Genomic DNA, 27,931 nt, shown 5'->3' with positions numbered 1-27,931 from the left:
TAACATATATATAAAGTTACATATTTTCATTAAAAAAGGCTGTAATATTACAATTTTCGTCCAAAAAAAAATTAAATAATCCAGACTTATCTCTGATCGACCTTTCTTGCATTTCATTTAACTAGCTGTCCTGGTCTTGTGCTGGTGGCTGCTCTGCTGGCTGAGGCTGTGTTTCTGCTCTGATGGCTGTGGCTGTGTTTCTATTCTGATGGTTGTGATTGTTCTGCTTCTGTGGCTGTGTTTCTGCTCTGTTCAAGCTGGCTGGGTGATTGGTTTTGCTTCTGTTCAGGCTGTCTTGTGTTGGTGGCTGCTCTGCTAGCTGATATGTTGTTGTGTGTTCAGGCTGACCTGCTGCTCTGCTGTTTGATGTGCTGCTGTTTCTGTTCTGCTGCGCTGGTGTGCCTGTTCAGCAAAAAATAGATGGTGAGAATTGGAGAATCACCTCAATTGTCAAGGGTGTGATCACCTTTATGTATCCTTCAATTTTTAAAATATAAAAAGGGTATTAACATCAGAGCCCAGTATTTCAAACTAGTGCATAACTAATTGTAGGCGACACTAAATCCCAACCTCTCCTTTCCGGAAAATGGCAAGAATATCATCTTCTACTTCAGCTTCAAAATCCACATATAGCAAATCCTGTAAAATTATAACAATAACTGTTAAGTAGCAGTAAATACCTTTTGTCAAAAAAAAAAAAAAAAAAAAAAGGGCAGTAAGTACCTCAGTTAATCTAAACACAAGTAAAAAGAAAGCTAAAATAATGGAAAGGTAAGTTGGAATAAATAAGCTTTGAAATTTACATTGCAGTGCATACATGACAGAAAGGTGTAACATGCTCCTTGAGAATACGCAAATACAAAGGATTCTCATAAAATTTTGCTAGGCCTTGAAACGCATGAATACACCATGGCTGTAATTTTTAGAATTTTGATCTGACGTCCGTCCTATAGGAATCATTGATATAACTTCCAGAAGTCATACAACTAGCATAAACCAACTATGATATGTTTTATGCTTATCAATCAACCATATAAAAAGATATTGATGATTTGTAAGGATAGCTAATTCTGAAAACAAAGCACAAATATGTAAGCATGTAGTCCTATAATGTTTGATGTTTATTTACCTAGAGATATTGTCACTATGCCAGCCATATGATACTGAGATGTATAAAGGTTGTCCAACATATATTTCTCTTGCTCATCAGATAAATTTTCTTTTGCTCTCAGTAAACATAAATGTTCCACAACTTTCCTGCAATACAACGATGCAGACACAAAGTCCATAAATTGGAAATAATATCTCTTATGGAACAAGGTTTGCAAACCAAAAGCACACTACTCATTGGTTCAGCCAACACAACTGAAGAAAAGGTTGATTTCTTACAGCTTTCTCTAGCCCCTAATCTCACTATATTTTGCCAAATAAAATGACCTATTCAACAAATCATTTTTGTCAATAACCTCATTTACAATTTTCCTATTAGGTTGATCATGATTTTTCTAACATGCTTTTCGATCTGGACTGACTTTCACACAGCAAAATACATTGTCTATATTTAGCCTTGGCTATATGCCTTGATAGATTTACCCATTATTGAATTGAGTGAGTTGCAAGTCATTATGACAAAATGGAAGAATGGAAGCAATTTCAACTTCTCCAATTTAATATAACCATAGCATGCAAGACCGAAACACCCTAACTTGAGCTGCCTTTAATCTTTTAAAAATTGAATACACTTCAAAATATTAAAGGCAAGGTACATTTGGTTAGACAGGGAGTGATCTTGGAAAAAATGATTTCTGAAACTCCCCTACACAACGGGAGGAAATTCAGTGAAAAATTTCTTATCCGAAGAGTAAAAATGTTTTCCAAATTTTTTGTAAAAAAAAAATAACAATTTTTTTTCAAGAACTCACCCTTCTTCTCTCAATCCCCTCTCCTCTCATTCTTTATATCTCCTTTTCTGCACTGATTTCCTCATTCGTTCTCCCTCATTCTTCTAATCAAATCCATCTCGGGTCAACAAACTCTACCACTGCTACTATGCTTGCTCACTCTTTTACACAGAATCAGGATATATAAGAAATTTTAGCCACAATCCAAACAATCAAATTAATTTACACTTAGTTGTCCTCTAAATAAAATTTCCAGGAGAACTACATTTCTTATCAGAAACTAAGCACATTGCATCAATAATTCAATACATAACCATTTAAACTAGAAAATAATTCAATTTACCATGCAATCACTAAATTAAGTTTAATTGAACAATTATTCTAGAGATTTTAAACTAAGATGACAAGCTAAAAATTAGGGAAATAAACCCACCTTTTTCGTGCAACATCATTACTTGAATTCTGTGATGAAGAAGCCAAACAAACACCTCTTTTTCTTCTTCCACCCCAATACTTCATTTCTAGAGCTGAAATTGGATTCAATTTTTAACATCAACCCTAATATTTCTACACAAGAATAATTCTTAATTAATAGTTTCAAATTGAAATTCAAATGTTGCCTAGCATTATCAAATGTAGAATTTTATGATCAATGTTAAAAAATATTAATTTGACAGAAATATAAGATTATGATAGATTAATAATACAAAATAAGGAAAAAAAATGCAGGAATAAAGAAGAAGAGAGAGAATGTTACTAACAATATGAGTTGAGAGAGAAGTAAGGAAGGGAGAGACATGGCATTGCAAGAGAGAAGGAGGAGGAGCAATGGAGGTTGTGAGCTTGTAGATTAACGAGTGGACTGTAAACTGCCATAGCTCTCAACTCTCACAGGAAAGTTAACATGCATTTGAACCTTCATAAACTCATTAACACCAAATTTTAAAATGATCTAACTTTACATCCGAGACAATCTTTTCACTTTATACCTTTAAATTTTCAATCTTTAAACTTGACCTTCCAAGAATTCCAACCATTACTATACATCACTCCCCTTCCCCATACACCCTTTTACTTCCTTAACCTTCATCAACATATCCAGCTCTTTTTGCCTACCATAAACAACCCACAAAACAAAAATAAAAAAGACCCAATTAAGTTATTACAACTTTTCAGCATTTTCTCAACAGAAATTAAGGAAATTAGAACTAACACAAATAATTAGCGAAATTGATATTCATTGATTAAAAAACTTCACTGATTAAAAAACAATACCTCAGAAATTGTTTCAATGGAGGAGAAAGCTCAGAACTGCTACAATATAACGCAAAGCTAAATAACCCAGAAACCCTAACCTCGAATTTCTGATTTTTGGTTCAAAATTGATTCGAATTTGTTGTTGTTGAAGACGCACGCACATCGAATTGATTCAAAATAGATGCACCCAGAAACCCTAACCTCCAATATTGTAGAAAGAGAGAAGGAGAAGGAGATCGAATGAAAGAGAGAAGAAAGGAAATGGAAAGTGGCGGTTATGGAGAAGGAGATCGAAGGAGAGAGAAGGAGTGTTAGGAAACTGCTGAGAGAAAGCTCAAAAGCCCCTTCAATGGAGAAATTCGAGTACGCTTCAATGGAGGAGAGAGAGAGGCAGATGAGATGAGAAGAGGAAAGATCGAGGAAATGAAAGCAAGAGAAAGAAAGAGTATGGGAAATGAAATGAAAACGAAGAAGACCCGATTTTTTTTTTTTCAAAAATGGCACCGGTTTAAACCGGTGCTAATTAACATAGTTGGCACCGGTTTAAGGCGAACCGGTGCCAACTCTATGCCATACTTATTTTTTTTTTATAAGTTGGCACCGGTTTGAACCGGTGCTAATTAAATGATTGGCACCTGTTTTGGTTGGAACCGGTGCCAACTCTGAATTTTTCAATCCTGCCCATTTCTTTTGGCACCGGTTTTCACGAACTGGTGCTAAAGGGGGGGTTCCTATTTCATTTTTTCTACTAGTGATTATTTAGATTCTTAAAACCCTTAGACTATTTCTATAGTCTCTTCCTAAAATCCCATTTTAGGTTGGCGGTTTCGTTATCTATTTTTCCATATTTCATACGCGCAATTTTGCTAGAATAATCACGAAAAGACTTAAGCGTTCCGATTGGTGAATAGGTTTTTATTAAAATCAACTCCGTGAATTAATTGTATCCTTTTTCAACCTATGCATTATGCATTTCACATTTGTCAGTTTTCTCATAGAAAACGTATTTGCGATTGATGGGTCTTTCACCCTTCATGCAAATGAATCAAGTTCCAAACATGATTTACAAACATGGAGTCTATTTCGGATTTTATGGCCTCTAACCATTATTTGGAATTTGGATTTGTCGTAGCTAATTTTACAAGATACTATTCCCTCACCATCCAATGGTAAATACTATGCTTGTAAGTTTTAGGTTTATTTCTAACTTAATAGAAATTTATAGGATTCAATCCAAGCCTTTGGTGAATTCTATACCTATGCGGGGTAATTGCATCAAACACTGAGTTTCAAGGTGCTTTTAAAGCCCTTTGATTATATTGATCTTACTCCACCACTTCTAAAGTTTTGTGAGGATTAAATTCTCATTAAAGGCACTTGTGAAGTCCTTTAAGTATTCTTGATCAATCATTCTCATAAAGCCCTTCTAAAGTCTTCGGAGATTCTCAGTTTAAGTTTGTTGCTAATCTCGATGGTCATCGAGTTCATTTTCCTCCAACTTGTCGTTTTTGAAATGTGTTACTTTCCAGAAAGACACCACTTAGAGCAATAAATACTATGTTCTCAATTAGGTTGTGGAAGTAATGCATGTAGTCTCACTTGAATACTTACAAAGAGACATGTATATTGTCTTTGGGTAAAAGTTCGTTGTGAAACAAACAGTTAGCTCCTTCTCGAGCTACCTTAGCCTTTATTGAGCCACTTAGCTCCTACTGAGCCAAAGAACTCCCACTGAGCCAATGAACTCCCACTGACCTAAGAGCCCTAGACATATACTTGAAAAGACGCTAGAAACTGTTTCTATCCATAACTGAATATGGTGTCCTTTCATAGCTTCGACAATTTTTCTGTTTAGTGTAAAACTAGTCATTTGTGCAAATCTGTAAGAATTTTATAGGAAGGGATGTGATCCATCATCATTCGAGTCATTTCCAAATGGCATCGAGGTCTCCATCAAGACATACTATATTCTTTGGAGTTCATTATGAAATTTCAATTTCATAAGTTTGATATGATCACTCTTGGCTCAAGCAAACATCGCTCGATCTAATCTAGACGTTTTGATATCTTGCCAAGTCGATTCTATACTTCATTGAACATTTGAGCTACTCAAGGTCCTGTTTGTTCACATTTGATGAATGTAGACACATTTTTTTAAATTCTTGTGAGACGTTGTAGTAATGGAATCCTCTTTAGCTTTTGGAGTCAATTGTCTATGCCAAGCACAATAGCTCCTTTCTTTGTCGATTTCAACAAGTAAGACTTGCTTGTCTTAGAACGAATCCGAATCGATTAACTATCAAGAGTCTATCTAATAGAGCTTTGAGTATATTCTTGTCGATGTGACATTGCTAAAGATGTTTGGAACACAAATCATGTCCATGACTTGAACCTTGTGAGTTTTCATGTTAGGGAAATGTTTGTTTATAATCTAGCATTCTTGACTCATGGCTTAGACAACCATGCCATTCAAATAAAACCCGCAACTATTGCTCTTTTATTGAATGTGAGTCTTTCCGTGTGTAAACGGATCATTTCCTGATTATGGAACACAATAACCATTATTCGTTCCAGCCTTAGCTCAAAAGGACTTTAAACAAAACAAATGACCTTACTACTGATGTAGCATTACTTGCTTCATTCTAAGCTTGTAAGTCAATGACTTAGCTTGTCTTCAATGGTTTGAGGTCACTTTCAAAGTGGAACACTCAAGCAGTATCCAATACTTGTAAAGATAAGGAATTGCTAAGTTAACCACACTAACATGAACTCAAGGGTAGAAAAGGAATCTCATTCCTTTCCTTTGTTCCTTGTATCCTGTATTTCTTGTCATACACCATCTCATAACTTTAAGAACCATTTCTTGAAGTGCCTTGGCTTTTACACTTTTTTAGGCATAATTAAGCAACTAATGCGCTGTGAAACAAAGTTCCATCTTTTCCTTCAATTCGTTCTTGAATTGGTACATCAGTGAGTCCTACTCGTTTGTGTATGAAGCGAAAACATACGTTGGTTGTCAACTATTGACAATTTGAATTTTTCAACTCAATATTTCATGTTCATCAAAACTACCCAGTATTTTGAATACATGATATCCAACCGTCCTTTCGGACTTAAGTCATAAAATTCAATTATGAGAGGTTGTATTTTAGAAATGCCTTTTCAATCTTTGAGAACCATTCTCAAAAGATTTCCTTTACCAATCATTGAAACAATATAATTTGATTTAGAATTCTACAAATATAAGTGCAAAGTATAACCATTTATCAGGTTTATAACATAATAAGTTTGAAATTAAAAGCATACATGCAAACTTTCAATCTTATTACACTTCTTACCCACGCATTAAAATTTGGCCCTTTTAGGCGAGAATAAAACGATTCCAAGATCCCAAAAATAAGAAAGGGATTAAGCATGCTTTGGCTTGTCTTAACACTTAATATTTTAAGGTAAGAAATCCAATTGCTAGTCGCTCCAAGCTACTGTTGGTTCGATAAAACGTCGCATCTAATGCTTCCTTGACATTTTATCTCCACTGCCACGACATCTAAGGACTCCTTACTGATATCGTTGAGCTTAACCAAGAAGACTTGTATACCTAGTATACATTACGTTCCTAGGAAAGCGGTGATGCCTCGCTTTGGCATAGCCCATCACCACGTGCATTAGTTCGGTAAGTGTCGTTCTTGGAATGGCAAATTTGGCTCAATATTATAGGGACCTAGGGTTTCTTTGTTGGTTGATTTAAGTGAACTTAATTAGTCATCGCAACATTTGAAACCCTAAACATGCATCTATCATACCATTCAATCATATATAAGCATAAATATATATATACATATAGAACACAAGTAAAAGATGCATTTGGCAACTAGCATGACCCCTTGAGTTTTCAATTCTCCATGGGTCTTTAATGCAACTTCTTGGCTTGTCCTCTTAGAAGCGCTGTCTTCGAGAAATCTCCACCAAATATGCAACTACTAGTTATTATAACTAGGATTAAGCTAAATATTATGGTACAAAAATACGCAACGCTATGCAGACTGTATTTAGATTTACAAAGATACATAACGGATCGCAGTCCGTATTTACTATCCTATTCGGGCCCCACTAGTCGCCATTTTCACAAAACCTGTGAAACAATATACATTCCATTCACTATATGTGAATGGCCTATGCATTTTACAACGAAAAACAAGTAACAATGCATAACATGCGTAAACTAGTAACTAACTTAGGTGGTTAATCCAATTAACACACCTAATTAAAACTAGTCAAAGTTGTTTATCGATTATGTGATTAAAACGCAATTAGTTCAAGTAATTAACGAAGGTCCCACTAAATTCCGCATCCAACTTAATTAATCTAATTAATTAAGTCGGTAAACCCATATTTTGCCAAATTATTTTGTAAGTGCCGGAGGAACCGAGGCCTAGCCTCGTTAAAATAATTAAATAAATAATTAAAACGGCCTAATTGCGCAAAACAATAGCCCATCGCAAGCCCAAGTTCCTAGCATCAAAGCCACGGGCCTAGGCTTGTTAGGCACTAAGGCTCGAGGTTCGCATGCCTAGGGAGCTGGCCTGCCACCCAGCAGCGCCCCCACTGCCTGCTGGCACTGGCAGTCTCGCAGCATGCTTCGCATGCTTGCATGCTGCTGGCGCTGGCAGCTTATGGGTGGCCTGCCATCATGGCTGCTCGCTGCCCCTAGTGCCGCATCAAACTCAAATCGCAGCACATAGCAACCAAATCGCAGCAACAAGTGTGCACTAGCTTGCACACGCTACACACTTGTGATCCAAGGGGGGCAAGGCAGCCCATAGACGCACCTTGGCAGCCACATGTGGGTTGCGTGAGCAGCCTAGCTAGCCCAAGGGTGTGTTTTGAGCGATCCTTGCCTCGATTTGCGTGCACTTGTCTCGGGATTTTAATTCCCGATTTATGTGTGATAAAAATTAATTCTAAATTTATTTTAGAATCAATTTAGTGCAAAAATGAAAATAAAACAAGTTCAACTTAATTAAATTCAATTTTAATAGTGCACAAGCCTAAATTATTCAAGAACCATTATTTAAATCAATTTAGAACCATCTTGATGCTACAAAATTGAAGGGGTATACTCATAATTAATTTAACCATACATAAATTAATAATGAGATTTGATAAAATTAAAGAGGTTGGAAAAATAAACCCATTCATCTAATGAAAAATTTCCAACACTAACTTGTGTATAATTGAAAAATTACATCTTTCAATATGAAGATTAATTAAATTTCAATCATAAGTTTTGAACTTTTAAGACTTTAATCTACCCAAAAATGATTAAATCCAAAAATTAGTTCAACATGGAATTTAGCAATCAAAGTTCCAACCAAACAATTCAAGATTGGATCTTTAACATATTAGGGACTTCTAAATTACAAGTTCACCATAAACATTCACACTTGAAGCAATTAATTTGCAAAAATGTGAAAATTTTAAGTTTATGTGAAAAATGAACTCACCAAATTAAGCACCAATTATGACTTCATAAACATGCTTAACAAGGTTTATAATTACAGTAGATTAGTGATGCAACCATACATTTAATTTACCTTTAACATGCCATAATTAATCAAGGTTTAAAGATTTAAAAAATTTCGTCAAAAACGACAAACCCCTCGAAAAACATGTTTCTGGGTGGATTTTGGCTTCTGGACAGCCCTCAAAGAGAGTCAAAACCGATTTAGAACATCAATTCCACCCAAAAATCACTATTTTTGAGTCGAAATCTGAGTTCGTTAGCCAAAATTAGTATAAATACAAGATTAAAACAAATTAAACGAGCTTCTAATCTAATTATAAAGCAAAACCAGAATTTAAATCCATTTTAAATCACCTCAATTAATTATTAATTACGATAATTAAAAAGAGCGCGGCTCCAATAATGCTGTTGGGTTTCGTAGCGTCCAACACTACGCAGAAGAGAAACCCGCCCAAGACCCGCCCACTAATTATTGCAACTAAGCATGCAATCACATAATTGAACAACAAAAGAAAGAGAAAGGGAAATGACATTCTTACCCTCGACGCGTGCTTCGCTCCTATAGAGCTCGGACTTGAAAGCCTTAGCTCCGCAAGCGCGAGAGCCTCCGATGGAGTCCACCCTTGAGACCCGACCCGAACGACCTAATCCTCGAAGGTTAGTCGAGGCTAGACTAAGAAAAGACTAGAGTTCAACTCAAGTGATTTTTCCCAAACCCAAAACTTGAGTATTTATAGGGAAGGGAGCCTTGATCTCCCCTTCTCCCATCAATGTGGGAGAAATGCATTTTTCCACCAATTTATATTAATCCAAAACAAATTAAAATGCAAAGCAATCAACAAGCTCCAAGTTGCAAAGGGTGATTAAGAGTAGGTGAGGACCATTCAAAGGGGGGGGGGGGACCAATACTCCTTGCTCACCAAGAAAATCCACCAAGAATCGGTACCCACCAAAACCCAAGGGCAGCCCACGCATAGTTGGCAGCCAGCCTGCCTTGATTGCCAAGGCTGCCTAGCTGGCGCCTGGCACCTTGGCTGGCCTGGCTAGCCAGCCTGCAAACGCATGCACACAGCCTGCAAGCCACGCATGCAATGTGGGCTGCTGCTACTGCGTAGCGTATGCTAGGCGCTACCTGGAAGCTGCTGCTTATGCTAGGCGTTGCTCAGCAAACAGCATGCACAACCTCAGCACATAGCATGTTGCGATGCCCAGCACGCAAGCATGCACAGCCACTGCACATAGCACGTTGCGATGCTAGTGCGATGCTGGGATGTGTGGCTGTTGTGCAAGAGGCTGCGAGGTGCGTGAGGCTGCTATGCTAGCACACATCGCCATAGCAAAGCACGCATAGCGCGCTGCTGCTGTGCTTAAGCTAGCGATGATGTGACTGGGAGTGTGGCCCTACACACTAGCATGCTTTTGGCCTTGTGCTCCAGCCTTGCTAGCATGCTTGCGGTATGCCTAGTGATGCGCATGACATCTTAAGCTAGCCTAGCACTCGCATTGCTAGGCAAATGCGAGGCTGCGGTATAGCTCGAACTTATCGCTTGCTTGATTTCTAGTCTCGTCGAATTCTAAATTCGATTCGACTTACGACACTCTAAGCTCGATGTCCTACGTCTTTGTTCGTAATACTCTAATGACTCATTTAATTCTTCGAATTGATTCGTCGCCTCGGATCGGTTACTCGATTGGGGTGACACCTGAAGGGTTTAGTCAAGATTATGCTGTAATATTAATTATACATTAATATTACTGATCGAAAGTGGCCTCCACCTAGGCATTCTGATCACTTGACCTTACTGAAGAATTAACTTTCTAATGATTCTGAACCCTCTATCGGAATAATACACTTGTTTGAGTTAGCGATCCCTAAAACTTGTTGGAGACTCTTTTATCTCTGTCTTCTTTCCCTTTGGACTCCACTATGCTTAAATGCATGATAACAGTGGGGCTAAAGGTTGATGTTTGAAATATTCTCTAAAGTTTTTTGGCGACTCCACTGGGAAGGATTTCTAATTTTGATTCCTAATATTTATTTTGGCAATTGACTTTACAATGAGTGGATGAGACTTGAATGATTCTAGATATTCATGTGCGTAATTTTTATTAACATTGTGGCATAAGCATAAAAAGGTCCATACTGGAAAGACCATCCAAAATGCGTCAAAAACATAGGTTTTTTACAGGTAGGAAAAGCTGGATATATCTTTCACAACTAGAATAAAAATGATACTGCGAAAATCGGAAAATCCTAAGAACACAGAAAACTGCCACGCAACGTAGGAACTGTCGCGAGACAGCAGTGTTTATCTCCATGCGACAGCTCTATCGCGACGCGATATTGCTATCACAGCGCGATAGTGAAAGGAATGGTGTCCTTCAAACAAGTGTATTATTCCGATAGAGGGTTTTAAATTATTAGAAAACTAATTATTCAGTGAGGTCAAGTGATCGTAATGCCTAGCTGGAGGCCGCTTCCGATCAGTAATATTAATGCATAATTAATATTATAGCTTAATCTTGATTGAACCCTTCGGGTCAAACCATATTAAGTAACTGAACCGAAACAACGAATTAACCCAAAGGATTAAATGAGTCACTAGAGTATTACAAACATTTTATCTTGACGTATTTCAAAAACTTCATTTTACCGCTTTTCCTATTCGGGAGAAAGTCGGTACCATCCACAAAAATGACAGAAGTCTTGTTTTTCTGAATTTCGAGTTGCACGAGCACAATCATTATACAATGCAATCACGAGTCATGCACATTGAGTCATGTCGTGTCATCACATCAAGTTGAGTCTACATATTGAGTCATGTCATACCACATCGAGTTTAGTGTACACATTGAGTCAAGTTGCTTTAAACACATAGAGTCGATTTAAACACATTGAGTCGCACAATGAGTCAAGTAACACCAAGTCTTGGAACTATAAACATGAGCAAAGTCCTATAGTCCAAAATAAAGATGTAGGTACACTAAGTCCCTAGCGGACAAGCAACCTTTACAAAAGTTTTGAGGCAAATGAGTGAAAAGGCGTGAGCAACAATAACAAAGTCGAACGAGCAAAAAAAGAGTTCAAAAGCTCTAACCCAATTCTAGCACATCACGAAAGAACCTATCGCAGCGCAACAAGTCCGTCGCAACACGATATGCCCTGACGTGAAGCAACAAAGTTGTCGTCGCGCGATAATAGCTAACGTGGCACATCACTCTTGAGGCTTGCAGAACGATGAATTGGACAATGATTACCCTACTTGAAGCCTCGTAATAAAAGAAACTTGATTTGATTGATGATCGGCCCGATGACGATCATATTTGATTGATGATCGGCCTGATTATGATCACATTCTGATTACATATTGTATGAACACCTTCAATTAGTAATCGGCCCGATTACAATTTTGATTGATGATCGGCCTGGTGATGATCACTTTATTGATTGAGTACGTCTAAACATTGGCAAAGCATAATTGATTAAAGCGCCTAAACACTGGCTCATTAAACTAAAACGTGCCTAAGCATTGGCAGAGCATATTACACCTAAACATTGGTTAAGCATATCTAATACACCTAATCATTGGTTTGGTCGGTTAATTCGTAGCATCCAACGCTACGCAAAAGAGAAACCCGCCCAAGACCCGCTCATTAATTAAAGCAACTAAACATGCAATCACATAATTAACAACATAAGAGAAAGAAAGAGAAAAGACATTCTTACCCTTGACGTGTGCTTCGCTCGTTTCACGAGCTCTTTCTTCAAAGCTCGAGCCACACAAGTGCGACGGCCTCCTACAGCTCGCACCCTCGACCCAACCCGAACGGTCTTAATCTAGAAGGATAATCGGGACTTGACCAAACAAAACTAGAGTATTACAAACTTAAAGGTTTTCTCACTTTTCAAGGAGATGCCTTTTTGAGTTCAACTCAAGTGATTTTTCCCAAACCCAAAACTTGGGTATTTATAGGGAATGGAGATTTGATCTCCCTTCTCCCATCAATGTGGGAGATTTGCATTTTCCTCTATTTTATTTTAATCAAAAATAAAATAAATATGCAAGGCAATCACCAAGCTCCAAGTATCACATGGAGGGAGAGAGTAGGTGAGGACCACCAAAGGGGGGGACCAAATCACCTTGCTCCCCAAGCCACACACCAACCCCTTGGTCCCCTCCTCTTAACCGGATGACCATGCCATATGGCTGGCTGGCAACCTGCCTTGGCTGCCAAGGCTGCCAGCTGGCGCCTAGCACCAAGGCTAGGCAGCCCAGCCAGCCAGCACGCATCATACACGCAGCTAGCCAGCATGCATGCGATGCTACTGTGCTGCTGCTTGGTGCGAAGCTGCGAAGAGCTAGCACGCACACATAACATGCTGCGAAGGCTGGCTTTGCTACGCTAGCAAGCACGCACAGCCACACACACGCACGCATGGCTTACGATGTTGTGTGCTGCGCGGTGCGATGCCTAACATGCTGCTATGCCCATGCTCGGTGCGTGAAATGCTTGCGGCTAGGTGTGTGGCCCAGCACACTAGCACGCTATCATGCGCTAGCTGCTAGCATGCTTGCGGCCAGCAGCACCAGCTATGCTAGCATGCTTGGCCTAGCACATAATGCATGCTAGACTTGCGGCATGCTTTGCGGTATGCATGGTAGCTTAGGTTAGCCTAGCACTCGCATGGCTAGGCCAACGCGAGGCTGCAGCCTAGCTCGAACTTGTTGCTTGCTTGATTTTCCGTCTCGTCGGAATTCCGAATTCGACTCGACTTACGACGCTCGGTTTTGACGCTCTAAGCTCGATATCCGACGTCTTTGTTCGTAATAATCAAATGATTCATCTAATCTTTCGGATTGATATGTCGTCTCAGATTGGTTATTCGATTGGGGTGCAACCAGAAGGGTTCAGTCAAGATTAAGCCGTAATATTAATTATGCATTAATATTACTGATCGGAGGCGGCCTCCACCTAGGCATTCCGATCACATGACCTCACTGAAGAATTAGCTTTCTAATAATTCTGAATTCTCTATCAGAATAATACACTTGTTTGAAGGACAACATTCCTTCCATTGGTAAAGTCCATCTAAGCATCGATTGGGCGTACTTCATCACACCTAAGCATTGGTCAAATCTACCTAAGCATTGGTTAATCCCCCTTACGCATTGGCGAGGTTTGAGGATCGCTAGGCATTGTGGTCTTTCGACGACTTTCCGTAGGGTGTGGAGGTTGTCAGCATTAATTGGTCCCGTCTAAAAAATGGCAAGATTTTGGAGATGGCGACACACTGCGGTCTTCGATGATGTCCCATAGGATGGAGGAGATTGTCAACAGCAGCAAAACACTACCGTGGCGAAGCACGACCACAATGACGACAATTGCGGTGAAGCACTGCCGTGGAGAGGCACTGCCACAAAATTGAAGATGGCGAAGCACGATCACCTTCGACGATGTTCCCTAGGGTGTGGAAGATTGTCACTACAAATGAAGATAGCGAAGCATTGTTACCTTCGATGGCATTCACGAAGCATTGTGGAGGTTGTCAAATGAAGCATAAGATGTTACCTAGAGGCGTGTACCCGACGGTGCAAGATACGCGTTTATAACTCCCTTATTTGTAGAACTGACGTTTTCTACGGGTATTCTGGATAAAAGAATGATTTAAGATCGCAGAACGTTCTGAATCATTCTTCATCCCTTTCGATCTACTTTGACTAGCGCGTTTGAAACTTACGTTTCTCCAAACTCAGTCAAAGTGGGGGCTTCTGTAGACACATGATTGTGTCTCCTCAAAAACAAAACCTAGTGATGAATACCTTTCACGTGTTTGATTATCGAGTGAGGTGAAGAGTTGAAGAGTCATGAATTTCCTTTAAACATGACCATTTATAACCTTTCCTAAAGAGTTTTAAGCCAAAATCATTTATTTCGTTCCTTTAAACCCAAAATCATTCATTTTGTGACATCTTTATATAAACGTCCGAACTAGTTTCTTTTAGTCCATAATTTGGGTCCGATGACTGTGTAGTTGGATGGAGATTGAGAAGAGCTTTCCAACGATATATTATAAGCCCAAATCCGAGTTATAACAAGGAAGTTATGGCCAAAATACTAAACCGAGCCCAAACCGAACCTTACCTACGACCCAATAACCATGTGGAGGGTCCATTAACCTTAACACCATTCCTACATCCTTTAGGATTTATTATTAGCCTCTAAAATCCTCTAGAAGGTTCTAATTTATCCTATTTTTGAAATGATAAAGACTAAGAATTTTATATCGGATAAAACACTTGTTTTTAAATGATTTAATTCTGATAATAAAAGAATAATTACGGATATTCAACTAACCCAATTTGATTGGAAGTCGGATTGCGTACGTATCTTATCTTCTGAAAAACATCGTGTAGCGATGGATATATCGCACAACGATTCTAATATCCCGCAGCGATATAAGCATCGCGCCGCGATATAGCTGTCGTTTCGCGATGAAAGGCATTTTACTCCGAGTCGGATTCTGACTCTTTTTCTGATCTTTTCCCTCGTTTTTTCCTATAAATACGGACGTTTTCCTTCGTTTTCATTCACCAACAATCATCATCTTAATCGCTCTCTAAGATATAAGCTTTTCTCTCTCTCTCTCTCTCTCTCTCTCTCTCTCTCTCTCTCTCTCTCTCTCTTAGCCTTAGCCTAAACACATCACACACCATACGACCTTTGCAAGACTTGAATACTCCAATCCCTTCTTGTAGTTGCCTTCGACTTTGACGTGAAAGGTTAATATTTCTGAGGGTTTGGTCCCTAAGCCATATTTCAATTCTTATTTGATTTGTTTATTTATTTGATTATTTCTTTCCTGAAGTTACTAACATGTGTATTGTATTGATAGAAAGAGATACTAGGCATCAAAGTGAATAGATTTATTACCCCTATTCCTCACTTTTGATATAGAAATCATGCTTAGAATATTATTTTTCTTTCTAGCATCATGTTAGGATGCTTTTATGTTTTCTAGTATCATGTTAGGGTGTTATTTTAATATTTCTAATATCATGCTATCTACTATCATGTATAGGCTAAAGCTTCAATCTTTATTTATTAGTGACATGCTTGAGTTTGTTATTAATCCGTTTAGTATCATGCCTAGGATCTTGCTGTAATCATGCTTTAATAATGTTTTGATTATGTTATGATGATGATTGTTGTGTCAATAATTATTACAGTGGTTGATTATTCATGATTTATTGTTATTGCTTGATCACGCTCTTTTTTGCAGGTTTAAAGGGAATTTGTACTTGGAATCATGCCTAATAAGATAATTAATAATTTTATTTAGGTTTAATATGATTTTAATTCAAGTGATCACCAATAATAGATTTATTTGTGCATTAATAATCAATCAACGTAGATTAAACAGGTTTAGGGCTAACTTGTTGTATGTATGTTGATCAGGAAGCGCACATGAATATCATAAGAATTAAGTAAAGGCCGATTTAGGGCTGGTTCAATCTTTTTTAGGTTGGATTCGTACCATCATCCCCGAATATCCAGTCATGGTTCTTGACCACTATGGAGTTAGCGATCTCCGTGACCGTGAATGAGGTGTAACCTTCACACCCGTGAACGATTTACAAGTTCCTAAAACTTGTTGGCGACTCTTTTATCTCTAGATTCTTTCCCTTTGGACGCCACCATGCTTAAATGCATGATCACAGTGGGGCTAACGGTTGATGTTTGAAATATTCTCTAAAGTTTTTTGGCGACTCCACTGGGAAGGATTTCTAATTTTGATTCCTAATATTTATTTTGGCAATTGACTTAGAATGAGTGGATGAGACTTGAATGATTCTAGATATTCATGTGTGTAATATTTATTAACATTGTGGCATAAGCATAAAAAGGTCCACATTGGAAAGACGTTCCGAAAAGTGCCAAAAACATAGGATTTTTACACGTAGGAAAAGCCGAAAATATCTTTCACAACTAGAATCGAAAAGATACTGCGAAAATCGAAAAATCCTAAGAACACAGAAAATTGCAAAGAAGCGTCGGAAATGTCGCGAGAAAGCAGTGTCTATCGCCACGCGATATTGCTATCGCTGCGTGGTTGTGAAGGAATGGTGTGCTTCGAAGAAGTGTATTATTCCGACAGAGGTTTCAGAATTATTAGAAAGCTAATTATTCAGTGAGGTCAAGTGATCGGAATGCCTAGCTGGAGGCCGCTTCCGATCAGTAATATTAATGCATAATTAATATTACAGCTTAATCTTGACTAAACCCTTCGAGTCATACCCAATTGAGTAACCGACCCGAAACCACGAATTGATCTGAAGGATTAAATGAGTCAATTGAGTATTACGAACATAGACATCGGATTCCGAGCTTAGAGCGTCGGAAATCGAGCGTCATAAGTCTAGTCGAATTAAGGAATCGACGAGACGAGAAATCAAGCTAACAAAAAGTTACAAATATACCCTTAACCTCGAAATGCCCCGACCCATGACAATATAGCTAGTCAAGGCAGCCGCACCATACCGAGCTTGCTAGCATTGCAAGTTAGCAGCGCTGGCTAGCTAGCTGGTGCGGCATGGCCAGCATTGCTGGCGCGCTTGGCGTGCTAGCATGCTAATGCCTCGCACACAGCAGCCCGCGAGCAAGTACAGCTTGCTGGTCCGTGCTAGCACATCGCAGGCTGGCAGCGTATACTTGAAAGGAATGGTGTCCTTCCAACAAGTGTATTATTGCGATAGAGGGTTCAAAATTATTAGAAAGCTGATTCTTCAGTGAGGTCAAGTGATCGGAACACCTAGGTGGAGGTCGCACCCTAATTAAATAACTGATCCAAGACGACGAATCAATCTGAAAGATTAGATGAGTCATTAGAGTATTACGAACAAAGACGTCGGATATCGAGCTTAGAGCATCAAAACCGAGCGTCACAAGTCAAGTCGAATTTAGAATTTGACGAGACGTAGAATCAAGGAAGCGACAAATTCGAGCCAAGCCGTAGCATCGCATTAGCCTAGCCATACGAGTGCGAGGCTAGGCGAGACCACAAACCGCATGCATGCTTGCTTGCCTAGCATCGCCCAGCACTCGCACATCGCACATCAAGAGCATTGCAAGCTGCGTGCCATGCGTGTGTGTGTTGTGGCTATGCGTGCATGGCTGTGCGTGCTTGCTAGCATAGCAGCACCAGCCACTCGCAGCAGCAGCTGGGCCACGCTAGTAAACGCAACGCAGCAGAAGTAGCAGCCCGCAATGCATGCGTGACTTGCTTTCTACGCGCATGCGATGTGCGAGCTGGCAGCCAGCCCAGCCTTGGTACTAGGCGCCAGCTAGGCAACCTTGCCAGCCAAAGTGGGCAGCCAGCCAACTGTACAAGGGAGGCCAACTCACGGTTTGTGGAGGGGACTGGTTTTAGGGGATTGCTTGGGGAGCAAATGTTGTATTGTCCCCCCAACCTTCCTTCTTCCCCTAAATGGTCCTCACCTAACCTTGCTCACCATTTGCCACTTGGCGCTTGTTGATTCATTTTGCATTTTCATTTGTTTTTAGATTAAAATAAATTGGGAAAAATACAGTTCTCCCACATTAATGGGGAATGGGAAATCAAGGCTCCTTTCCCTATAAATACCCAAGTTTTGGGTTTGGGAAAAGCACTTGAGTTGAACTCAATAAGGCATCTCCTTGAAAGTGAGAAAACCTTTAAGTTTGAAATACTCTAGTTTTTCTTTGGTCTAGCCCCGACTAACCTTCGGGGTAGAGACCGCTCGGGTTGGGTTGAGGGTGCGAGCCGTCGAAGGCCTACGCACTTGCAAGGCTGGATCTTTCAAGTAAGAGCTCGTAAGCGAGCGAAGCACGCGTCGAGGGTAAGAATGTCTTTTCTCTTTCTCTCTCTTTGTTGTTTAATTATATGATTGCATGTTTAGTTACCTTAGTTAGTGTGCGGGTCTTGGGCGGGTTTCATTCTGCGTAGTGTCGGACACTACGAAACCTAACAACGGTATCGGAGCCGCGCTCACTTTAATTATTGTAACTAATAATTAATTGAGATGATTTAAAATGGATTTAAATGTCTGGTTTTGTTTTCTTATTAGATTAGAAACTCATTTTAATTAGTTTTAATCTCGAATTTATACTAATTTTGGCTCCCGAACCCAGATTTCGACCCAAAAGTAGTGAATTTTGGGTGGAATCGATGTTCTAAATCGTTTTTGACCCTCTTTGAAGGCTGTCTAGAAGCCAAAATCCACCTAGAAACATGTTTTTCGAGGGGTTATTCGTTTTTGACGAAAATTTTTAAATCTTTAAACCATGATTAATTATGGCATGTTAAAGGTAGATTAAATGTTTGGTTGCATCACTAATCTACTGCAATAATAAATCTTATTAAGCATGTTTATGAAGTCATAATGGGTGCTTAATTTGGTGTGTTCATTTTTCACATAAACTTGAAATTTCACAATTTTGCAAATTAATTGCTTCAAGTGTGAATGTTTATGGTGAATGTGTAATTTTGAAGTCCCTCAAATGTTAAAGATCCAATCTTTAATTGTTTATTTGGTTGGAACTTTACTTTCTAAATTCCATGTTGAACTAATTTTGGATTTAGTCACTTTGAATTGATTAAAGTCCTAAAAGTTCATAACTCGTGATTGAAATTTAATTAATCTTCATATTAGAAGATGTAATTTTTCAATTACACACAAGCTAAGTTGGTTTTGGAAATTTTTCATTAGATGAATGGGTTTATTTTTCCAACCTCTTTAATTTTGTCAAATCCCATTATTAATTTATGTATGGTTAAATTAATTTTGAGTATAGCCCTTCATTTTTGTAGCATCATGATGAACCGAAAATTGATTTAAAGAATGGTTTTTAAATAATTTTGGTTTGTGCTCTATAAAATTGAATTTATTTAAGTTAGACTTGTTATATTTTCATTCTTATTAAAGGTTGGTTTTAAAATAAATTTAGAATTAATTTTTTATCACACATAAATCGAGATTAAAATCCCGAGACAAGTGCACGCAAATCGAGGCAAGGACCGCTCAAAAACACAACCTTGGGTTAGCCGGGCTGCTCACGCAACCCACATGTGGCTGCCAAGGTGCGTGTGTGGGCTGCCTTTCCCCCTTGATGAGCTAATGTGTGGTGTGTGCAAGTAAGTGCACACTTGGTGCTGCAGTATGTGTGCATTTACTGCGGTTTGGTGCATCACAAGGGGCAGCAATGCTAGCAAGCCACCCACAAGCTGCCAGCGCCAGTAGCATGCTAGCATGCTGCAAGGTTGCATGTGGCAGCAGGCATGGGGGTGCGCTCCTGGCTGGCAGGCCAACACCCAAGCACGCAAGCCAAGGGGCCTTGGTGCCTAGCAAGCCAAGCCCCATGGCTTGGATGCTAGGCACTCGGCCATTTGATGGGCTATAACTTTGCGTTATTTGGGCCGTTTTAATTATTTATTCAATTATTTTAACGAGGCTAGGCCTCGGTTCCTCCGGCACTTGCAAAATAATTTGGCAAAATATGGGTTAACCGGCTTGATTAATTAGATTAATTAAGTTGGATGCGGAATTTAGTGGGAGCTTCGTTAATTACTTGAGCTAATTTATTGCGTTTTAATCACATAATCAGTTAACAACTTTGACTAGTTTTAATTAGGCGTGTTAATTGGATTAACCAGCTAAGTTAGTTACTAGTTTGCCCGTGTTATGCATTGTTACTTGTTTTTCGTTGTAAAATGCATGGGCCATTCACACATAGTGAATGAATGAATGGAATGTATATTGTATCACAGGTTTTGTGAAAATGGCAACTAGTGGGGCCCGACTAGGATAGTAAATACGGACTGCGATCTGTTATGTATTTTTGTAAATCTAAATACGGTCTGCGTACCGTTGCGTATTTTTGTACCTTAATATTTAGATTAATCCTAGTCATAGTAATTAGTAGTTGCATATTTGGTGGAGATGTCTCGAAGACGGCGTTTCTAAGAAGACAAGCCAAGAAGTTGCATCGGGAACCCTTGGAGACTTAAAGACTCAAGGGGTCATGCTAGTTGTCAAATGCCTCTTTAACTTATGTTTTATATACATAATAGTGTTTACATATGAATGAATGGTATGTTAGATGCATGTCTAGGATTTCAAAACGTTGCGATGATTAATTAAGTTCACTTAAATCAACCAACATAGAAACCCTAGGTCCCTATAATATCAAGCCAAATTTGTCATTCCAAGAACAACACTTACCGAACTAATGCGCGTAGTGATGGGCTACGCCAAAGCGAGGCATCACTACTTCCCTAGGAACGTAAGGTATACTAGGTATACAAGTTGGTCTTGGTTAAGCTCAACGATATCAGTAAGGAGTCCATAGATGTCGTGGCAATGGAGATAAAATGTCATGGAAGCATTAGATGCGACGTTTTATTGAACCAAGAGTAGCTTAGAGCTATTAGCAATTGGATTGCTTACCTTAAAATATTAAGTGTTAAGACAAGCCAAAGCATGCTTAATCACTTTTTGATTTTTGGGATCTTGGAATCTTTTTATTCTCGCCTAAAAGGGACAATTTTAATGCGTGGATACTAGGCGAAAACATGTAATCCGCACCGGTTCAAAACCCCCATTTAGCACCGGTCCTGATTTGGGGGGTGCTAAAACCCTAGACATTTCGCACTGGTTCAAAACCTGTGCGAAATCAGACTTTTCGCACCTGAGAACCGGTGCCAAAAGTCCCCAAAAAAATTTTAAAAAAAACTTTTAGCACCGGTTCTTTTCCAAACCCGGTGCCAAAAATGCCAAAAAAAAATAAATTTTTTTTTTTTTGCATTTTTTCACTTAAATTGTACCAAATATTTATATATAATCATAATATACATAAAACACATATATTTTATTCAATAACTTGTAATATTACACTTTAAAAAACTAAAAAAAAAAAAAAAAACTTGAGATTTCAGTTGAATGCTGACTAGTTCTTTTCGATGTAAGGCCAGTGGATGTGCTAGATCAGGAAACATATATGGGCTCTGGCTCCTGCTTTCTTCTGATCCTGCAAGCACACGGGAGGGGATGGAATACAATTAGAATCGAAATATGGAAACTCAAACAATTGAACTTTAAACTTTCTAAACAACCTGTCAGATGGTAATCTTTTAGCATAGATGTTTACAGGACATTCATCTGAGTCAACTAACCAAGGCTATGCAATTATCCAATTACATGTCTTTGCCTCATTTGCGCCAGGGAGTGATCCTGATTCTGAGGGATGCTTGTAGCCCAACTAGCATGATGAGAGAGGTAGATGAGAGAGGAGAAGAGATCGAGGAAAGAGAAATAAGAATGAAGACAGAAAGAGAAATTAAAGAAAGAACAAAAAAAGACCGGGTTTTAAGTTGTGCATATTTGCTAATTTAGTCATAAATAAATTGTACATAAGAAATAACCCCTTTACTGGACCCTGGCCTTATCTTGTTATTGGTAAAAAGAGATCCTATGATTCATGAAACCCAGGAAAATATAGAATTCTGGTTCTCCCATCTGCCTGATGGCAAGTAGAACTTTTGTGTGATAACATTTCTCAATTAATGAATGGTGGATTAACATATAAAAGAGAGAACATAGAGCATAGCAAAGAGAATACACAGAAGTGAACAAAATCCTTACCTTTTGTCAACCAAATCAGTTTTATTTCCAACAAGGACAATAATCACATCACTGCCACGTTCTGTCCATACTTCATCAATCCACTTTGTAGTGCTGAGAAATGATTGCCTATCTACATGATGAAATTGGCTACAGGTTTATTATCAACAAATAACCAAAGAGAATAATATTGGTTCAAGAAAAAGCAAGCATCAGCAGAAATTGTACATTACTAGTACATGGTTTCACCCATACAACACAAACAAGCCTTCTATTAAAGAAAAGAAGGCAATATAGAGTATCATCGTGAGTTATTAAAGTTAGTAGACGCACAAGATGGAGCATAGAGTGAGATTCAGAACTTACAACACTGTACCCTACCTAACAGAAGGCAAAAGTCAGGTCTCATTACTGGATGCAAATATTACAAGAATTCAAATGTATAATTAACAAACCTCATATGTCCTACCTAATCACGCAGATATATTTATGTAACAGATCATACTTATATTCTGTAAAAAGTTATTTTTTCGTAATATTGTATTAGCAAGCAGTATCCTCACAAAAATATATTTATGATGAGTAAATGGTATATTCCTACAACTTACAATACTCTGTATGACCCCCCATTCATGACTGATTTTCATACATTTTTCCAGGGACACCCCTGGACACCAACAACCCCCCCTCCCTCTCCCAAAAAAAAAAAAAAAAGAAAAGAAAAGAATAAAGGAGAGGGATTAACTGAGAAGACAATTTACATAGCCCCAGAGCCCCCTGCCCCATCCCTACTCCCTTGAACAAATTTCCCAAAGTTATCTGTAAATTAGTTTTAGCTATTTTCTATCCACCACAACATCAACTCAATGTGGGAGTTCATGTATTTAGAAGCAGATTTTCTATATCACCGCACTTCCATACATTTCAGTGCATGTCTTTGACCATGCTAACATCATTGTTTGTCAGCTGCATGCCCGCATTCACCCATGTTTTTTTTACCATAATACCAGCTGATTAACACTTCAAATGTAGTTGAAAGAGTAATCACAGAACATACCAAGGTTTCCAGTCCAACTATTCTAAATTCATTCTGTATAAAGTTATCCTCCTGTACAAGCACCACATCACCAACCTGTAGACATTTAAAAATTCATACATAAATGACAAGAGCATAATTGCTATACAATTAATAAAGAGTATTACTTGTGTTGCTTCAACAATTGCTTTCATTAATGTCAGAAACATGATAAAAATGGCCTGCAGGTGAATCTCATAACCAAGGGAGACATAATTGAAGTCTATTCAGCATGACAATACTTATGGTTAGCCACACAATTTGTCTTCCACCAATGTAACAATACTTAGTAGAGGGAACTGTCAAAGATAGAAAGTTTAAATCCATGCTACTCTAAGCACCAGACCAGTCTAAGTTTAAATCCACACATTTTTCTCACCAGACCAGTCTTAAAACAATACTTTGCATGAATACCTGAAATTTAAACAAGTGGAACAGAACCATAGGACAGGCAAACCAAAAGCACATACATGATCCAAGCATAAGTCCAGCTATAAACGTGATTAAATTACATAATCTGAAGTGGGCAGACGAAAAAAGAGAGCTTTTATGGTGGTAAAGGTGCATTGCAACAATAAGCAGCTGAATTGTTCAAATTTGTATGCTACTTTACCTAGACATGTTAAAGCCAAAACTTTTAAAAGCAGGAAGCTATATACCTTTTTAATATCTTCAAGAAGAAATTTTACTGAATCCGAAGAAAGCAAGTTTGGCCTCACTTCAACCTCCATTACTTGCCACTGAAATGCATAAACAACAAAAGCAAAGGGGGCTTTAAAAGGCCAAAGTACATATGTCATAAAAAGGAGATTTATGCAGTTTTCAGGTGTATATTTAGTCACAGAAATACTGAATATTAAAATCTGCAAGAACTGAATAGTCAGGCTTCAGATTTTCAACTCATACACAAATCCAAGATACAGGAGTGCCACCCCATTGATAAAATCCATTGTCAATAAAATAACAGCGTATACTTATATGCTAAGCAAGTAATTGCTTGGTCATTTAGCTTAAGATGATAAATACATCATATCTTTTTTACTTATACCGCACCACTTGCTTATAAAGAAAAAACCTAAATTCAAACAAGCATCTTATTCAATATGATTAAAGTATCAAAGACCAACGTTTTAAAGATGACAATCATCCAGCATGAAATCACTGGAAGAAAATAAACTAGTCAAAGAACAGACCAAAGTGCAAAGAGAACTATATGAGGCTTAATCACTAACCGTGTAGTGGAAAAAAAACCCATGACCGACATTTGAGAATGGAAATTTCTTGTTTAGCTATACTAAGAAAGTTTTTGGTTAACAAGCAAAGAGAGAAGGCTGGAAGAGGAGGTGAGGGGAAGACAAGGAAGGAAAAGAGATGGGAGGGGCAAAAGAAGGGACATGCATTATTTTGCTAACAACGTTAGAAAGATTTGGTTAATTAGATTAGGAAGGAAAACAGATCTCTCTAATCCCCTTCCCTCCGTCAACTCTTCATCCAAACAATTGAATATAGAGTAATGGACTCCTCACTGTTCCCTCCCACCAAAACCCTTCAACTAAAGCCAAACACACTGCCTATTTTAGAAATCATGTATGTAATGTGGTTAATTCTATGTTACTCACACTCTTTGCAGTCTTCCAATGATTTCTCTTACTGCAGATTTCATCGATCAAATCAAACTACAGTATCCATTTGAGGTGTCAAATTAGTGTTTATGTGACACACCTGACACAAGTAATGCAATTTTAATTGAAGAATGTGCATAGAAGAGATAATTGTTGTTAATCTTCGGGCCAAGATACTAATCAATTTTTCAAGAAAGCAAAGGGTGCATGTAACCGATGTAACTACATAAGCTTATCCTTGCTGCCAACTTTGTAATAAATAGTATTTCTAGTGAAAGATTAAAAGCAATATGCATATTAATAAGCTTATATGACCACTTTAATTTGTCTGCTGTTAGGTGATGGAAAATTTCCTTCCATAGAAGGACTGCAAGGGTAATTAATATGAGTACATGGTAAGAATACAACCCTGCTCACAAGGGAAAGCAATATGCACTACCAAATACACCAAGGAAAGCATACAACCCTGCTCACAAGGGAAAGATCATGTTTTTAGCTCAATAAACCTGACAGGAAAGTCTACAACCCTGCTCACAAGGGAAAATCATGTCTTTGGCTCAACAAGGAAAACATACAACAAATACAAAGCCTACACATTTTTTAAAAAAATGGTAACCTGCCTAACAAAGCTCAATAAACCTGACTACACCAATGCAGATTGCATTCAATATCCACTCCATAAATTAATCAGAACACTGGCTAATACATCTATCAAACAAGTTAAGATAAACACATTTTAAACTATGCAAACTAAAATGCAACTACAAACAAATACTTGACACACAACACTTACACCACTCTTTTAGAAACCACAAACTCCCTAAGGAATGGTTAATTATTATTTATATTAATTATTAAGAAATAAAATAAGATAACTCACCAACAAACTGCGCTTTTACACGGATGAATTGTTCTTGTATAAAGCAATCAATAATCACCAAGGAACTCCTACACAACATTTCATTTTTTAAAAAAACCCATTAAATCCACAATTAGAAGCAAAACTACTAATAAATCATTCTTGAATGACACTAAAACATCATCCCCAAAAACTGTACAAACAAAAAATCATAGCAAAAACCTACAATTAACTAAGATTGGTCCACAATAAACATAACTAAAACAAAAAAAACAGAATAAGCCATACAAAAATTAGCATACTAACTATCAAAATGAGCAAAACAACTGAACAAGAACGTAATACAGAAATCTGAATTTAAATCTGATAATACACAAACTAAGCAGAAGCAATAACATAATCTATAGTTCAAAACTCATCTAAAATCCAACATCATTATCAAACTACTCATGAACCATTCATTTAATTTGCCACACAATCTATTAAATCAATTGTATTAGAATCCATATTCAGATTCAGCGTAAACTTATAACATAAATAAACCTCTTTTGAAGATTAGCCGGGAATATAGATTTCTCTCTAAGTTGAAGCCTAAGAGCTCGAAGTTCATGTTCCACGTCCATCACCTATGGATGAAAAGCAATCATTAATATACAAGGTCAGGAGCTAAATACAAGAAAAGAAGAGATCAGCAGGTACTTACTGACATATCTCCTCAATATTCCTTCAAAATACTTTGGGGCAAATCTTCCTTTCACCACCAATCTCTGCTGTCCATTAAGAGATCCACTTGTTCCCATCAATTAAACCCAAAATTTCAAAGCATTTAACATGAATAATTGGACCAAAAGAGCAAAATATAACGCAAAGCTAAATAACCCAGAAACCCTAACCTCGAATTTCTGATTTTTGGTTCGAAATTGATTTGAATTTGTGCTTGTTGAAGACACACACACATCGAATTGATTCAAAATAGACGCACCCAGAAACCCTAACCTCCAATATTGTAGATTCAAGAAATAGACGTTGGCGGCGATGATGGTTGTCCTTGGTTCGAATTGATGCCGGTTTTCGAAGGAGGGCAGCAGGTCGTTCAAGGCCGATTTCTTCTGTAGATTAGGGTTTGTTTGAGGAGAGAGAAGAGAGAGATAAGAAGGAAGAGGTGAAACAGAAAGAACGAAGAGGGGAAACCGAAAGAACGAAGAGGGGAAAGAGAAAGAAGGAAAGATCGAGTGCGCTTCAATGGAGAATTTCGAGTACGCACCAATGAATAAGGAGAGGAGAGAGAGGCAGCTGAGAGAGGAGGAAAAATCGATAAAATGAAAGAGAGAAAGAAAATTAACCGGTTTTTTTTTTATTTAACAATAGATTTCGCACCGGTTCCAACTAAACCGGTGCGATTTACACACTTTTCGCACCAGTTTTGTTAGAACCAGTGCGAAAACTCTTTCCATCAATCCCGCCCATTTTTTTTACTACCGGTTTTTAAGAACCGGTGCGAAAAGTGCGGCGCCTAATTTATTTTTTTCTACGTAATAAGATTGAAAATTTGCATGTACGCTTTAAATTTCAAACTTATTATGTATCTTTATGAATGGTTATACTTTGCACTTATATTTGTAGAATTCTAAATTCAAATATATTGTTTCAATGATTGGTAAAGGAAATTTTTTGAGAATGGTTCTCAAAGAAAGAAAAGGCATTTCTGAAATACAACTGTTTCGGGGTTTTTTGATGTCCTGCGGGAGAATTACAATTACGGGACTGGTATCCTTGCGCCTGTACCTGCAAAACAACGAAGACTCCTTGTGGTGGGAGCTCTGCCTCTGACGACCAAGTTAGTACTTGTTTGTGGAGTAAAGAGTGCGGAAAAGTAAAGGTTGGGAGATCTGGTTCCCCTAGGTGAGGAGTGATCTAAGTGTTTTTACTCTCTAGGTGAGTGTAATTAATGCTTAACCCCCTTTAATGAGGATTAATTAGAGTATTTATAAGCTTTGGGAAACGTGTCAAATACTAGGTTTAGGTTAACCTAGGG

General features: G+C 38.1%; 1 protein-coding gene and 1 long non-coding RNA gene across 6 annotated transcripts; both read right to left on the bottom strand.

Annotated features, from left to right (window-relative positions):
• Positions 1–7: 7 nt before the first annotated feature.
• LOC110716238 lies at positions 8–3,169 on the bottom strand. 3 transcript variants are annotated; one of them, XR_002510445.1, is made up of 6 exons: positions 2,663–3,169; positions 2,335–2,428; positions 1,130–1,257; positions 804–947; positions 571–639; positions 8–402 (listed from the first exon to the last, which is right to left on the bottom strand). XR_002510445.1 is itself a non-coding variant. In XM_021894852.1 (5 exons), the coding sequence occupies exons 1-4, from the start codon at positions 2,775–2,777 to the stop codon at positions 617–619; spliced, it is 360 nt and encodes a 119-aa protein (XP_021750544.1). In that variant the 5' UTR covers positions 2,778–3,169; the 3' UTR covers positions 8–402; positions 571–616. The 3 variants fall into 3 exon arrangements, 1 of the variants encoding a protein (XP_021750544.1); XM_021894852.1 differs by lacking the exon at positions 804–947; XR_002510446.1 differs by lacking the exons at positions 804–947; positions 1,130–1,257.
• Positions 3,170–21,593: 18,424 nt separating this feature from the next.
• On the bottom strand, positions 21,594–27,188 carry LOC110716237. 3 transcript variants are annotated; one of them, XR_002510443.1, is made up of 9 exons: positions 26,790–27,188; positions 26,600–26,666; positions 26,440–26,522; positions 25,918–25,985; positions 24,075–24,155; positions 23,398–23,472; positions 22,362–22,473; positions 21,833–21,978; positions 21,594–21,747 (listed from the first exon to the last, which is right to left on the bottom strand). It is a non-coding gene; the product is annotated as an uncharacterized LOC110716237 (long non-coding RNA). The 3 variants fall into 3 exon arrangements; XR_002510442.1 differs by having other exon boundaries at positions 26,600–26,663; XR_002510444.1 differs by having other exon boundaries at positions 21,893–21,978; positions 26,600–26,663.
• Between the last annotated feature and the right edge of the window lie 743 nt (positions 27,189–27,931).

Source organism: Chenopodium quinoa, unplaced genomic scaffold (assembly GCF_001683475.1).
Source record: "Chenopodium quinoa cultivar QQ74 unplaced genomic scaffold, ASM168347v1, whole genome shotgun sequence".
Classification (NCBI taxonomy): Eukaryota; Viridiplantae; Streptophyta; class Magnoliopsida; order Caryophyllales; family Amaranthaceae; genus Chenopodium; species Chenopodium quinoa.
The sequence above is the reverse complement of the archived record's forward strand: the minus strand, read 5'-3'. Positions and strand labels throughout refer to the sequence as shown.

What these genes read in the sequence shown, in the direction of transcription:
- LOC110716238 (XM_021894852.1), bottom strand. Translation starts at nt 2,777, where the DNA reads ATGGCAGTTTACAGTCCACTCGTTAATCTACAAGCTCACAACCTCCAT. An exon ending in AATGATGTTGCACGAAAAAG is followed by an intron (nt 1,258 to 2,334) that starts GTGGGTTTATTT and finishes GTTGTATTGCAG; the next exon opens with GAAAGTTGTGGAACATTTAT. An exon ending in CATAGTGACAATATCTCTAG is followed by an intron (nt 640 to 1,129) that starts GTAAATAAACAT and finishes ATAATTTTACAG; the next exon opens with GATTTGCTATATGTGGATTT.